The 16,462-nt window shown below is 30.8% G+C and overlaps 2 protein-coding genes and 1 non-coding gene across 3 annotated transcripts; all 3 read right to left on the bottom strand.

Annotated features, from left to right (window-relative positions):
* Positions 1–4,309: 4,309 nt before the first annotated feature.
* On the bottom strand, positions 4,310–6,644 carry LOC133681017 (phytochrome-interacting ankyrin-repeat protein 2-like). Its single transcript, XM_062104101.1, has 3 exons — positions 5,953–6,644; positions 4,876–5,047; positions 4,310–4,747 (listed from the first exon to the last, which is right to left on the bottom strand). The coding sequence occupies exons 1-3, from the start codon at positions 6,094–6,096 to the stop codon at positions 4,533–4,535; spliced, it is 531 nt and encodes a 176-aa protein (XP_061960085.1). The 5' UTR covers positions 6,097–6,644; the 3' UTR covers positions 4,310–4,532.
* A 120-nt stretch (positions 6,645–6,764) lies between these two features.
* TRNAQ-CUG (transfer RNA glutamine (anticodon CUG)) lies at positions 6,765–6,836 on the bottom strand. The gene has a single exon. It is a non-coding gene; the product is annotated as a tRNA-Gln (tRNA).
* A 4,751-nt stretch (positions 6,837–11,587) lies between these two features.
* LOC133685377 (trihelix transcription factor GT-3b-like) lies at positions 11,588–15,542 on the bottom strand. The gene is made up of 2 exons (XM_062106898.1): positions 15,001–15,542; positions 11,588–12,596 (listed from the first exon to the last, which is right to left on the bottom strand). The coding sequence occupies exons 1-2, from the start codon at positions 15,304–15,306 to the stop codon at positions 12,012–12,014; spliced, it is 891 nt and encodes a 296-aa protein (XP_061962882.1). The 5' UTR covers positions 15,307–15,542; the 3' UTR covers positions 11,588–12,011.
* Between the last annotated feature and the right edge of the window lie 920 nt (positions 15,543–16,462).

Here is a 16,462-nt window from a genome sequence, read left to right as displayed (position 1 = left end):
TACTTCAATTCTAATCCTCATTTTTTTAATTTTTTTGTCCTTTTGTTCAAATTTTTTTTTCAACTTCATGTTTCATCCAAGAGTAAAATTTATTTTGTGTTTTATTTTTTATTCTTATTCTTTCAATTATCTTTTTTTGTTTTGGATCTTTAGGTGTAATTGATATTTTATTTTTACTACAATCATTCAATATTTAATTGATTGAAAATTGAACTTCATAATTTTTTCAAATATGGTGTTTATAGTCTAATTCCTTGGGTCACGAGTTTAAAAAATTAATATGGGTTGACATCTTTTTTATTATTATTATTTTCTTTCTAGCTTTGTGAATTTTTACGTTTTTTTTTCTATTAAGTTATCTCGATCTCATGACTTATGTTGTGGATTTAGTTGGTTAACTCAGGTTAACTCGCTCCTTATTCCTCGAGTTACAGGCTTGTCATGTTAACTTGGATTAATTTGAACTATTTTTTTATCAATTTCACCCTTCTGTATTTAGATGGTTAAGAATTGAACTATATCATTTATTTTTATTTACAAAAATATTTTTTCCCGTATTATTGTTATGACTTTTTTTTTAATTTAGTCCATTTGTTGTCATTACTTAATTTTTATATATATATAATCTCTTCAAACTATATTCAATTTATTTGATCCAATCCGGTCTATCACTGAATTGCAATTTTTTTTTCTTTTTTAAAAATATATTTGCATTACCTAACAACCATAAGCACATCCTCAGCGTGAGAATCCTTCTCAAATGAACCTGACCTGTCTTCCAAAGAACAAGAGCGAGAAGCATGTTCATTGACAGAATTCCCAGTTCGAGATGCTTTACATGCTTCTAATAAAAACTTCAATTCAGATTCTCTCGTACAACTTCTCTTTTCTGTCTAGTAATAACTTTATCTGGTATTGAACAGCTTCAACTTAGTTTCATTGTTTGTTTCTTTTGTCAGAAAGAGTGCTCCCGGTATTCTGATTGTGTTTCGGTGTCGTCTTCTGCTAAAACAAACAAAACAGATTGGTTTTGTAAGAGAGACAACAAAGCATGGGGAATGGGGAAAAGCTCCTTCCTATGGTTTGGGCAGAATCCCAAATGGGTTAAACCCAGTTTTTTTTTGTGTGTGTCGCCATGAGAGGACGATCCATTATTCAATGTTGGCTTAAATGGACGATCCAAATGGGTTTCACAGATTTTTTTTCAGAAATCAATTAACTGATCTGGGTGTTTTCCTGTTTGTTAAACTTGTTTACATTAGAAAAGTTAGTGGGAAAAAATTGGCTGAATGAAAAACACAATTCAGTTAAAAAGAAAAATGTTTTGATTTTCAGAAAAATATTAATTTTGAATGGTATACACTTCTAAAAAAGCAAATAAAAATAAAGTAAAATCACTATATTACTTTGTTAAATTACCATTAAAAGTAAAATTTGTTAAATTGATATCCTTAGATTTTTTTTTATCGTTTCATTATTTTTTGTAATTATCAAGTGGATTATGGGGCAATTCAGTATTTTGATAAATATAAAATATTGTTTTAAAAAAGACGATCGGCTCGTGCAGTGGACTTGCCGATGTGTGGGAGGTATCCACACTCTTCAATCAGCACATGCAGTGTGCCCTGTCAACCAAACGTTGGCTTCCAGTGTGACATTCGAAGCGTCTCGTTGAATTCTTTCTAGTGATGCGGCGCGATTCAGTAGAGTTGCGGCAGCATTCGAAGCGTCTCGTCGAATTCTTTCTAGTGATGCGGCGCGATTCAGTAGAGGTGCGGCAGTTGAGCCCCAACTATTTTTTTTTCTTCTCCTTGAAAAATTTCAAAAATATCTTATTATTTATTGATTATATCATATTTGATCTTTAATCTTTTGATTACTATATATTTTGTTTTGAATCTTTTTTTATTTTTTTATTTTTCCCTTAAAATTTGATTTTTATGTCAACTTTAGTCCTATTTTTTATTGTTATTTGTTTTTTTATCATTTTTTAATTAACATTTTGTTTATCTATCAGATTTGGTCTCGTTTCTTTTCATTGCTATTTATTGTATTTGAAATAATTTATAAAAGTAGAAAGAAAAAAAATTCAATTGCATCCTCTTTTAAATTTTTTATCTATTCAATTTGATCCTTCTTTTTTTAATTGCTATTTGTTTTATTTGAAATAATTTATGAAATTATAATTGTTTTTTCTTCAATTTCATCCTCTTTTAACTTTTTTATCTGTCATATTTGGTCTCATTCTTTTAATAAATTAAAAAAACATTAATAAGTTATTTTCAATAGCACAATCAAATATTAAAAAGTGTTTTCCAATTTTCCATAACAGTGTCAAACATAAAAAACTAATTCACTTTTTAAGAATTTACTTTTCAAGAAAACCACTTTCTAAAATGAAACTATTTTTAGCAAACAAACAGAGTCCTTTTCTAGGTGTGGACTTGTGTTACGCTATGGTTCCAAACTATTTTTTGCATAAAAAATAATTTTTAGGTGTCCTAGCATTTTAAAGAAGGAAGAAAAATATGTGACTTGGTCATAAACCTAACTTGATCAAATAAGTTCATTTTATTTTAATTAGATGATAAAAAATGAGCAATGAGAGTAGATGAACCAAATTAAAAATAGAAGTGATCACGATAACTTGGGGAAAAATAAATTTTCAAAAGAGAACAAATGATGTAACTCAGTTTATCGCCTATTAAATACACAAGGATAAATTTGGGTAAAAACAGTACCTTAAAAATTTCATCGAGTCAACTCGAGTTAGCATGTCAAACCTGTAACCTCAGTAATTATGGTCGAGTCAACCCAAGTTATCTCGTCAAACTTACGATTTAAGTTATGAAATCAAATAACTCAACATAGAAAAAATAAAGAAAACCACAAAGCTTTTTTTATAAAATAAAAAAGTACAATGAAAAAAAATAAGTAAGAAAAAATAGAAACGATTTCAACACGCATTAACTTTTCAAGCTAGTGGCCTAAATCATTAGACTAAAAGAAACTTATCTAGAAAAAACTATGAAGCTCAATTCTCAATTAATCAAATGTTGAAAGATGAAATTGAAAAAAAAAATTCAATTATACAATAGAATTAAAAACAAAAAAAAATATCAATTAAAGGAATACAGATCAAAATTGAAACAAAAAATAAATTTTGGTTTTTATTAAAGAGTGAAATTGTAAAGAAAAGTTAGTTTAACAAAAAGACCCCAAAAAATTAAAATAATCAAATGAATGGGATTAAAATTGAAATAAAAAATAAATTAATTTTTTAATTGAATGATGAAATTGAAAAGAAAAATCAATTTACCAAAAGAAATAAAAAACAATAAAAAAATTAAGAATCAAATTGGACAAAACCACATATTCTAAATTAAAATTGAATGATAAAATTGAAAACGAATCAAAATTTTACAAAAGGACCAAGAATAAAAATAAAAATAAAAAATATAAGGATCGAAATGTAAATCCCAAGAAATCAAAGGATAGCTTTTAAATTTTGTATGGCTAGCACAAATTTCAAGTTAATGAGAAAGAAAATGAGGGCAAAAAACAAGTGTTGTCAGTGACAAAACGTGTCACCACTAACCACATGTGTCGTTTTAAAAGCAAGAGGATATCACAGCGCTTCTAACGACACAATAAAAGAGTGATTTTGGCTACTAGGAGGCGTCGCATGCACCGGTTGAATGGCGTAGGCGCCTCCCACAAGCTGACACATGTGATGCATGCATTAGTCGCTTTTTTATTTTTTATTTTTTATATTTAGTCAAATATCAAATTGTTTATTAACTAATTTGTAATAATAAAAAAAAAAGTTTTAGATTTTTTGTTTTTAAAGACTTTTTAGTCATTTTTTTGTGCTCTATGTTTTTTTAAATTTTATTTAAATACCAAATTGCCTCTTTTCTAACCTAATAATAATAATAATAATAATTAATTATAAAAATATAAAATACCCCTTCATATTATTTTTAAGTTTGTTGCTTTAAAATGTATTTTCACTTTGCTTTTAAAATGAAAAGACTCGTTTATTTTTTATAAATTCAATAATAATTAATAAGCCTTATAAAAATACCTCAATACTCCCAATAACCAATTTTAATTCTTTTGGATTTTAATTCTTTTGGTGAGGAGTAAAATCATGAAAACACTATTTCAATTAACCTGAAAAAAGTAGTGAGATGTTTTTTTCCTTTTCATTCATAAAAAAATGTGGCAAACATTGAATAAAAGTGTTTTCAAACTTTAAACCAAGACATGCCAAAAATATTTTCAATTAATAGGATAATTGGGTAAATAAGCACGCACACAATAATCACACCATTCGATTAAAAATATAGAGAATTTCGAAATTACAACTCATGTCTGGATGGATCAGACACAACGTAGTTTCTGTGTATGTGAAAAGTTTCACATCATAACAGAAAAACATTCAAGACTCCCAGGTAAGCACAGTAATACAACACACTGAACTTTTTAGTGCAATACAGAAAGCAGCAAGGTGACGATGATTAAAGGTATTAGCTTTCAGAGCTGTAGGATGCTTCGCCTGCTGACAAATTCTCTCTCTGATGACGCTTCATCTCCTCATATGCCCATTCAAGACCGGTGCAGTAATGGAGTGGCGGGTTAAATCTGCTATCATTCATATCATCTGGCAAGAATGCACCGTTCTCTATTAGAAATTTGACTGCTTCTTTCTTCCTTTCCTTTGCAGCACGGTGAAGTGGTGTCCCTGTGAAATGTGAAAAAATATGTATCAGCTACCACAGTCGCAGAATATAAATTGAGAAGAGAAACAAAGGAGGACAGAGAGGGAGTTAGGTGCTTGAAAACTCTCTTCCATGAGTTGAAGATACTTACAACCACAGGCACCCAGGGTTCTAGCATCAATATTAGCACCACGAGCGAGCAATTCATCCATAATCTCAAGGTGACCACCCTGAGCAGCAAGGTGGAGCGCGGTCAGGCCTTTTGATTTTGGGCCCCATGCAGGCACATTAACATCCATTCCTTCATCGAGTAAATGTTTCACCTGTTAAAAAAAATCTTCAATCAACAAACACTACCCATTACCCACAGTCTAATTCTTTGCACAGCTTCCTTCAGTACAAAAGAGCGCCTCTTGATATTTACATGGAAGCTTGCGTAAGTGAAAATATACACAAACACAATGATGCAAGGCAATTAAAGTTAAAATGAGAGGATAATATGACATAAACAACATAAAAAAACTGGCTCTCGAGGAACCCCATTCTTCTATCTAATTTTCCACCCCTGGAATGGAAGAGATAGAACAGATTATTGTACCAACAACTCCAGGAAAGCACGTGTATGTAGCAGATTGTAGAAGATCTAATGTAGGCATGGGCATAAGGGGAGAGCAGAGACTTTTTTTTTCTCAAATTACTTCAAATGAAAAGGAGACTTCTATGGCGAAAGATCTCATCTTGGTGTTTAGGGTGCCAGCTAATTAAAGTTGTTCAATGCCAAAATAGCTACCAATAATCAGACCAGAACCTTCCAATAATTGTTCAAAATAACTAGCGGGGATTAACTAACTAATTCAAGAATCCAAACACTTTATCCTCATTGAGCCACGAATTTTTGATGTCCAATCCACTAAAATAAAGTCAGTAACTAAAGACAAGGTTACAACTTTGAAAGAAAGAAAGAACATTATTTTGCAGCTTATAAAGAAATTCCCGTCATATTGCCCTGGCAAACAACAACTCGTAAAAAGACTCAAGTAAATCTTTAAAGGACATCCATTAACATAAACAAGATATAAACTATACAACTCCTCATCAATATAAAGTATAAACACCAGTGTCGCAACAAGTAGCAAAGTAGCAAACTTAACAAGCCCCAGAGAAAAAAAAAAAAAAAGTGAGAGAAAATAAATAAAGCCAAAAAAAGAAAGGAAGATACAATAATTACCTGTTTGAGATCACCTTTTCTAGCACCAATATGAAGCGAAGTCCAGCCTCTATCATCTCTGTCAACACCCCCAACTGACCTAAACGACCGTCTTCTCGACAAGTTACGCCTCAACGAAACAGCAACACAATCTTCCTGTGGCATAATTTTTAATTTCAACAAAAATACGCACACGCACACAGAGAGACCAAAATAAAACACAATCCGACAATTAGCGTGTGCCTGTTCTTTTTCAATCAAGTCCTCAATAAGATCCAATTAGCTTTTTTTAATTAAAAAAAACAACAAAAAAGCTCAGCAAGAAAAAGGGCAAACGACAGATTTACATGTTCAGTTTTCAAAGAAAAGAAAATCGATTTAGCGAGAAGTTGAGTAATGATCAACACAATAAGGAGAGAAAGGATTGAGGCCGGGACCGAAAACACGAAGATTTTCACAGATAAGAAAGGCGAGAGGTGAAGAGATTATAATCATAGTATGAAAATGGATTTTTGTGAACCCTAATTGATATTTAAGAGGCGATTAATTTTCAATGAATCCGGATATGATATGATATGGAGATTATTTACTAAAGGGAATTGATTTTTTATTTCTTTGACGCCCAAACCAAACCCTAAATAATTTTCAATACCCAGAGACAGAGAGAGAGTTATGTTTGTTTGTTTTGGGGGAAGGAAAGAAGGTTATGCCTACGACACCCACAATCACAAATCGCGTGTTTTATATTTCCTTATTATTAACTGGTGCCTCCCTCCAAAACGCTGCGTATTGGTACCTAAATTTAAATTGAAAAAAACAAGGGATGTATATATAGGTTCCACCGAGAATTGAACTCGGGTTACTAGATTCAGAGTCTAATGTCCTAACCGCTAGACCATGGAACCACCCTTGCTACCTTCTGGCCTCAGTAACAGTAGTATATGTTACATCCCAGCAGGTACATCTCGTCTAAAAATACACTAATTCTAAAAAAATTTGTATATTGAGTTTTTAAAAATGTTTCTAACCCAACTGATTATTATTTAAGAAATAAAAACGATTTATATCAAGTTTACATTCTAAAAAATATGTATATTGATTTTTTTTTCTTTATTATATTGTATTTTACTTAAAAATTCTATTATATATAAGTTTTTTTTTGGAAAAAAACCTAAGTCTCATTAATGTTTTATATTGGAGCAAGATTAAGTGCATTATGGATTGCTATAAAGCATTAAAAAAATTTCATGTGGAGAGCTGAATTTTAAAAGGTAAAATGATCTTTTTATTAGTTGGCATTACTAATTTAAATGAGGTAAATCATTATTTTCATATTTTTATTGCATAAAAAAATTATTAATTTACCCTTTAAAACACATAAAAAATAACTTGGTGGCAAGGGTGTTTTTAACTTTTATTTTTTTTCACAAGATAATTACTTAACTACCCTTCAATTTTGTTTGGTTTTTTATTCATTCTTAGTTCATTTCATTTTAAACTCCCTCTCTATGTATAATGATTTGTCTAAGATTTTTTTATAACATACATAAGAAAACATAATCAATTAATGAATTATTGAAACTTGATAAATCTGAAAGTGCTCATATGGTTTTGTAAGTTTAGAGAAATGCCAAAAAGGGTAAAATAACTCTTTAAAAGAAGAAACATATAGATATGTTAAACAAATAGCATGGAAAAAATAATTCTTCTGCAAGAAATAGGGACCTGTTAAGAAAGATTGTCAAGAAAGGTAAACTCATATCTTTAATAAGTGATGAATATTTTTTATTATTATTAAAACTCTTAGTAATACATGGTGAATTGATTCTAGTTTTAGAATCCATGTTATTAATGCCATGCAAAGCTTTCCGAGTATAAGGAAGCCGAAAGAAAATGAAAGAGCATCTATTTAAAAAATAGTATGTGCTTTGAAATTGAAGTTTCGAGGACTTTTAGATTAATTTTAAAATTTAGATTTAGTTTGGATTTGAAAAATATCTTTTATGTTCCATCATTTTCTAGAAATTTGATTTCAATTTCCAAACATTATAATATTAGTTAAGGATTTTCATTTAATTGAAATATTTTTAGTATTTTGAAAAAATAAATTTTATGTTGGTGATAAAACATTAATTGATGGTTTATATAAAATTGATCTAGACCTCACTTTTGAGCTCAATTATTTATCAATGCATGTTAATTCTGGTATTAAAAGGAGCGAAATTGATGAGAATCCCTCTATGTTATGGTATAAGAGATGAGGTCACATCTCCATTGAAAGAATTAAAAAAATTAATGAATGATGGAGTTTTAAAAACTTGGTTTTGCTACATGAGACTAAACAATTTCTTTCTCAAAACTTTAATATGAGGATTTGGGTAAAGTCTCTTAAGTCATTGGTATAGAGATTCACAAACATAAATTTTTTAAAAAAATTAGAACTATCTCCAAAGGCATGTATTGAAAACAAAATTTGAAAAGTTCGGGATGTCAAATTGTACATCTTTATTAGCAATCATTGTCAAAATGGACAAATTCAATCATAATCAATACCCACAAAAAACATTGGAAATGTAACATCTCTAATTTTTATATCAACTTCTAACAACATATAAAGTCATGGTTGTTGAAACCAGAGTAAATCTTTTTATTCATATCAAAATTTAAGCAAAATTTTTTTTAATGTATAATGATCCCAAGTGTCAACATCAATATAAATTATGCAAATCAATCTGATTCATCAATCCAATTTATACAGAATCTCATCACATTAATATCTCAATAATATTCCACCACATCATTTTAACATAATCAATATATTACACTATTAAAGCAATGTAAAACTTGAATAATAAAGAAATGGTATAAGATAAACATAATTACTATATAAATACAAGTTCTTCTCTAATAAAACATTAAAGTTCATTTACTTTAGTTTACACACCAAAAGAAATACTTGAGACATTATGATTCATTGCCCATAAATAGAAAATTATGTACATCTTGTTTCTAATAATTAGTACAAGGAAGTAATAACAAAAGTTCATTCTTGACAACCTTGTAAAAGACCTGAAACAAGAATTAAAATGACAATACATTAATATTTTTTCAATATGAATTTATATTATGTTAAATAATTCTTAAAGAATCCATTCCCAATTATAATTTTTTCTTTATTTATACTTTGTTCTTTTTATTCTAATCATTCAAACAACAAACTTTTAGTTATCTTTTTTTAATTGCTTAGTAACTCAACTATCCTACTTCATAGCTAATTAATTTGGTTGTTCATTACAAATACTAATTAATCTGGAAACCATTATTCAGTTATCCATAAATTCAATGAATTGTCATGATTATCAATTATTTCAGTATTTCTATTAAGAAGCCAATAATTATAGTAATCACAATTGAATACTAATTAATCTAACAACCTTACTTGGATGCCGATTATCTAAGAATTCCTGTTTAGAAGCCAATAATTCATATAATTTCAATTGGATACCGATCAATCTGACAACAATACCTAGATGGCAATTATTTCAGGTTCCGGTAATCCTAACTTGGTACCAAGCAATTCAACAACCTTATTTGGATGTCAATTATTCTGACAATTCTATTTGAAGGCCAATAATTTTATTAATCTCAACTAGATACTAATCGATCTAACAAACTTACTTGGGTATCAATTATTCTGGCATTCATGTTTGAAAGCTAATAATTTTGATAATCCCAACTAGATATCAATTAGTCCAACAACTTTGCTTGAATGCCAATTATTCCAGCATTCCAGTTTGGAAACCAATAATTCTATTTTCCAGCATAAATTTCTTACTTCAACATACATATTACCAACTACTATGATTTCAATAAAATCTTGAAATCAAAGAAAGCAACAGTTAATATTGACTTCTAAAAAAAAAATAAGAGTTATTAAGGTGTTAGCATCTATCTCAAGTCTACTATTATCTTATTATTTTTAACGGTTGTATAGCTTTTGCATCCTTTCTTATATCATCATAATCAGAATTATTTTTAATTCAAAATTTTTATTTCAAAAGTTTCATTTTTCAACTTTCAATCAACTCTCATCTATTTTCAAGAAATTTCACAAATTATTTTCAAGTAGTTTAATCCTTTCACTCATTCAAATCACATTCAATTATTTTCAGATAACTCAAATTTCATTTACTCACATCAATTTATTATAACCATAAACTTTTTCATTTTCTATCCCTATGCCAACTTAGGTTTAAATGATTCTAATATGTTATTTCCAATCTTTCATGAAATTTCTTTAAATTTCATTTCATGGAATATTATTCACTCATTTCATTTCAACTCCTCTTATTATTTCAATTCAACTTACTTCATCATCCATTATTCTTTGTTTGGTCTAGCACTGACCAAGGAAATATGGTTTCCAATTAAATTCTTCATGCAATTTAAACTTATTCATACATGGATTATATTTTCATCACTTTTCCTATGTAGGTCAAACCTACATCATAAATTACAAGGTTTATTTTTTAATTTTTTTCATGCAAATTAAACTTGATTGTTTGCAATTCACATGATTCATCATATAATTAGTCAATATTAAATCAAGAATTTATCAAAAACTCACCCCCTCACCCTAGCATGTTTGGCCAAACTTCTTTTTTTAAAGGAATGCATAATTTTTTCTTAAATTTCTTTGAAATCATTGCATTGTTTATTCGTTTAGGATCAAACTAACATAATTCTACATGAAATACATAAAAGATAATTCAAATTTCAAACAACCTCATCCTCTTTTTTTCATTATCTTGGTCGAACCTCACACTAAGGTGGAAAAAGGTTTTTCTTTAATTTTTTCAATTAATATCTTACCCTATGATTTCTCATATTAAAAACGTTAATCTAACACGAAGACATCTATTTAATTATTTATTCATTTAAACACAATTTACATAAAACTCCAACTTGTAAAACATATCAATTCCCATCAATAATTCAACCCAAACTCAAATAAGTTTCCTCACCTTTTAAACACAATAAATGAAGGGAATAAAAACAAGAAAGAACAAGTTTTATTCATTTATTTTCATTTTCTTCTTTTCTCCTTCCATTGTAATCCACGTTGAAAAGGGCTACAATAATTTTTTTAGGAGATTTATTATTTTAATTTAATTTAATACAAGTCAAGTATACAAATATCATACTACCATAAAGGTGATACCTTTGTAAGCTTAAGAGATATATACTACAATTCGCCAATTTGGCTCCATTGGTGATGCTTGATTTACACAGATTAAAAATAAAAAATAAAAAAATGAGACGAAACATTAACCTGATCCGTCCCAAACATGCTGTATAATCCTGAGTCCTGACCCGTCGTGAAATGTGGGGGCAAGAGATGAAAATTCAACCCAACTCCACCTGTTGTCATCCCAAAATTAAAATTTTAATTTTGAAATCAAGACATCAGAACAAAACAAAAAAATAATTTAAAATAAAAATATATATATTTTTAAAAAACACTTCGTCACCGCATGACTTGATTCATTATATTTTTTTTAATGGATTTTCTCTTTATTCATGCAGTAAAAATGAACGCACAAAGAGCAAGCACACAACACTGCAATAAAACAATGAGATAATGTTGAATCATCAATGAGATGGAAAAAAAATATCTTGTATTTAACGCTCCAATCATTTTCAGTTCTATCTTCTCCACAGAAGAAAAATGTTAACAGGTATGACCTGTTCCTTAAAGCATTTCTCTCCAGGAGATACAGTCATGAATTAATACATGTATAGATTTCCCCACGTTGATACACCAAAAGAATTTCTTCCATCATCCGCTGATGTCCAACTTAGCCAAAAGAGTTCCTCTGGTATTATACCAAAACAAAAGGCAACTGTCTGTACGTTTACTGTTCATACGTTTTTTCTTCTCCCTCCTCCTCTCACTACAGTTTTTCCTATTGCTATTCGTCACCCACAATGCAAACTTCTTTTCTTGACTATCCTAATCAAACCATACAATTTAAAAGCAAACGAAAGATCAATCTGAGAAATTTTTTGACCTGCTAGTTTTATATATTATTTTCACGGATGAGTTTGTTCAAAAGGGTTGTCAGCAGGGCATCTCTACGCTCAGCCCTGCTCTCTTCTCTTATCCTCCTCTGTTCTTCTCTCTCCCTCCACGCCTGCTCAATCATTAATCTCTCCCTCTCGAGCTTCTCCATTGACTGTCGCCATTCCTGCTCAAACATCTGCCGCTCATGAGAACGCCTTTCCATCATCTCTCTCCACTGCATCTCCATCTTCTGTTGCTGCTGCAAGAGCTCCTTGAGCATTTCTTGAATGCCACCAACAGTACTACTGCTTGCTCTTGGAGACTTCTCCGCTATAATTTTTTCAACCTTCCTCTTCCTAGAATTGCTTCTGACTGGCTTCTCCTCCTCACTATCATCTTCATCCTCATCTTCTTCTTCTGAGAATTCATCCGAGGATCTATCTCCACTAGTTCTTTTCATCTTTTTCCTTGACTGAGTAGAACCTGCCTCAGATTCAAGAAGTAGTCGCTGCATGTTCTTAGCTCTTTCAGTGAACACTGCATGCAGTTCCTCAAAGAACGGGCATTGTCGGCCAGTCTCAGGATCAGATGTCTCCTTTCCCTGATTAATTGCAATCAACAGTACTGATTAAGAAAGAGCACATGCTGCACCGGATGGATGAATACATCAATTTAATATATCAATCACTTGTTGGGTGAAAAGCTCAAAAGACCTAAGAGACTACAATAATGGAACCATTTTGAACATATAGTAGAGGGTATTCATTAATATTCTAGTTTTTAGACCAAAAGATGCAGCAAAGGAGTTTTTATCATGTATGCCCATATAAACATCTTTGGCTAACCAAGCCAGTGGTTGGATGGTCCTTCCTAACAAGAAGTTACAATGAAGGGTTTTACTAACGAGCACCTAGAGCACTTGTGAAGGTGCATTTGTTATAGTGTTTGGTAATCAATACATGCAATTCTAATCATTGTTGAGCCATTCACATATCAAATTTCAGTATTAAATTATAATTTTCAATGCACAATAAATGCACCTTAACTAATGCCACATGGGCACTCCTTAGCATTACCTGTAATTTTATAAGAGAAAGTTCAGTTGTATTAGAAGAATAGGTAAGTAGGCATCACGGAGAATAGAGCCTATAACTGACCATCTTTAAACTAAACCAAAACTCACCAATGAGAATATAAACAGTATCTGAAAGAAGTTTAAAAAGCAGAAAAATCCTTCCAATATTTGAAGTTGAATTTTGAAGACGTTGATGTATAAGGCATAACATGGCTGTAAAATATCTCATGGGGAAAAAGGTAATTGAAAGCAACGTAATACAATGGAAGGAGATTCTGATTGTTTCTTCTCTCCATTACATCACATCACATTCTACCAAACATTACCAAAGGATATCAGGTGCCCAAAGGATATCAGGTGCTCCATGGCGAAAATCAGCCTGAAAAGGACACAAAGGTCTGCTGCAGCTAATTTGATGTTCGCATAACTCTTTCTAACTTGTTTCAGACCTATTTTACAGAAGGTTCAGAAAAGTCAAAATTTAGGGATACCAGCAAGTTCGTGATTTGTAACTTATATTGGTATCAGTTCAACATTTAATGTTTTCTCAGAGACTGAAGTTGTTTCCTTGATTAAGGTAAATGGGAAACAGGTTATCGACTGTGAAACTATCAAGGTAAATTGCTGTAACATACCTACAAGGTGAAGCAAGCTAGATGCCCTTTGCTGCAGCTACTTTTAATTGCTTCAAAGCATGCAACTTGTAAGTTGTAAGTAGCTGATGCACGAAGGTCACATCCCATGTAGCTAATTAGTGGTCTAGAATCCCTTAATTACTAAGTTAAGTACAAGAAGCCACATGTTTTGTTTTTTGTTTTTTTTTCATTGTGTTGTTGTATAATTGAAACTGCGTTTGATAGCTAGAGAATCCAATAACATCCTATCCCCTTTTCTCCATAACCTTCTGCATAGATGAGTAAAAGAGCACAGGTTGGTTCCAAATCAGATAAATAAAGGAATTTGTAGGAAGGAATGTTGAAAATCTAGCATGAGGAGATGGGATAGGTTGAGGGGGTGCTGGCAACTCTAGAAACAAACTTCCAATATAACACATTCAAACTAACACAATATAACTTCAAGACCATGCTACAACCTTATATAGAGAAGATTTTACAAAATATAGAATTTGCTTACAGACTGCAAGGTTGTATGCTATAGTAAGCAACAGCAATTAACAGCTAAAACACAACTAGTATCCTTCCCCGTTGAGTTACTTCACAGTTAATCATTTTTTTTCCTCCATTACTTTTAAAAGTAATATTTAAAATCTGACATTGAAAAACATTTCAAGCATTTGTTTTTTTCTCATGCAACATGCCCTAGCATTTTTAAATCTAGAAAAAATCGCCTCAAAACAACAAGGTATTTGGATAACCATTCAAATTGCAGAATCATTAGACAGTCTATCATCCAAGGCTAACCGCTCCATACAAAATCTAGCTTCCAAAAGGACCGTCTTTTACACTAAAACACAATTGTGTAAACAACTACACTCAATCTGGGAACAGATCGAACTTACCTCCCCAAGCTTGCCCTGCTCCTAAAGTCAGAGTTTTTAACTTCTAATGATCTTCCTTCTCCGTTCCTTTCATTCCCTTTTTGTTCCACCACTAGCATTATCCGTGTCCTAACTAAGTTCATTCCCTCTTTTATGCATCATTTCTATGTATTACACGCTAAACTTTACACAATCATTTCAACTCAACTGATTAACAAATTATGGGTCACAAATATCTCCTATCAAGCTAATCACACTCATTTTACAACCCTATTAAAACCTAGCAAATCCTAGATTTACCAAGCAATAATCTCCCCCCTCCCCCCCCCCCCCCCGAGAAAAAAAAAAAAAAAAAGAGGAAGAAAGGTGAAAAGGACACAACTTTCTTAAAACCCATTTCTTATTATATCCAAAGACACATGAAAACAATACCTTGTAGCGATTGACGAGGTTTTTCCACTTGCACTTACACTGTTCGGGTGTCCTTCGGTAACCCTTCTCTCTCATTTTAGCACTCACTATCTCCCATAAAGTCTTGTTCCTCTTCGTCACAGTAAAATCCTTCTCCAACTCCGCTCTAATCCCAATAAACTCCTTCGTTTCTTGTTGTCCCCACTGTGGTTGTTGTTGAGGTGGACCCCTCGGCGAGATCTCCGCCGTTGGACTTAGCATCGCCGCCGTTGGCATCATATTTATCCGCCCTAGCCCATCTCCTTCCCCTCCACCACTAAACATCATATTTATGGTGCCGTATTCGGGTTTTATAACGTCTTTGTATATAATCTGAATCTACTATGGCTTTAAAAAGAAAGAACGGAAGGCGTGTGCTTTTTGATGATGTTGTTGTGTTTTGTGCTTTTGGTTCTATCGCTATGGTTTTGCTTCTTGGACAAGACAGGTATCTCTTGTTGAAAGGAAAGTCGTACTTATGGGTGGAGACTGGACAATGGGTTCAAGGAAAAAAAGGTCAGATTTTGCGTTTGATTTTTACTTTCCTTTGTTTAATAAGACATGCTTTCTTTTTAAATAAATTTTGGTTAAAAAAATATTAAAATCTTCTCGTACGTCATAGAGAAACATTTAAAATATAAAGCGGGTTGGCGAGTTAAATAATAGTGGTTTTTAAAAATATTTTTTATTTAAAAATATATTAAGATAATATTTTTTACTATTAAAATTTAAAAATATATATATATTAGCATATTAAAATAATTTAAAAATATTTAAAAAATAATTTTAAATAAAAAAATTAAATTTTTAACTAATAGTATTTTGACCTCAATATCAAATATTTTTATAATTAATGCGTATGTATTTTAGTGTACGAATAATTCATTCGTCCATCATTTGAAATTAAAAAAAAATATTATAAAACAAAATATTTAATATTATAATTTAATATTAACTTGATTTAATTTTTAGTTTAACACAAGTTTTAAATCAATTCATGTGGAAGTTTCTTCAATATAACTCATTTAACAGGTTCAAAATAACTCGAATGATTAGTAAAAAATATAGTCTTACTTTTAAAAAATCAAGATAACATATCTTTTAATATTAAAATAATTATATTTTTTTATTAATATGGGTGTCCAGGCTAACTTGCGCGCACCTCGACTAGTCCTACGGGTCCTGAAGTTAACGACCATGTTAACCTCCAGTGGCCATCATATTAGCAACCACAAGGCTCGAACTTGAAATCATATGGGGAGCAAACCCTTTGGTCACAAACTCTTATCACCGAATCACCTACTAAATGATTAACAATTATATATTTGATCAATCCACACCTCACGGCTTAACCTGTAAAATATGCGACTTGAATCATAAACCAAACTATGATTAACAACTTTATTGTTTGGAAACTATTTTGTACTTAATAATAATAATAATA

Source organism: Populus nigra, chromosome 1 (genome assembly GCF_951802175.1).
Source record: "Populus nigra chromosome 1, ddPopNigr1.1, whole genome shotgun sequence".
Taxonomy (NCBI): domain Eukaryota; kingdom Viridiplantae; phylum Streptophyta; class Magnoliopsida; order Malpighiales; family Salicaceae; genus Populus; species Populus nigra.
Note: the sequence above shows the minus strand (reverse complement) of the source record. Positions and strands in the feature narration are given on the sequence as shown.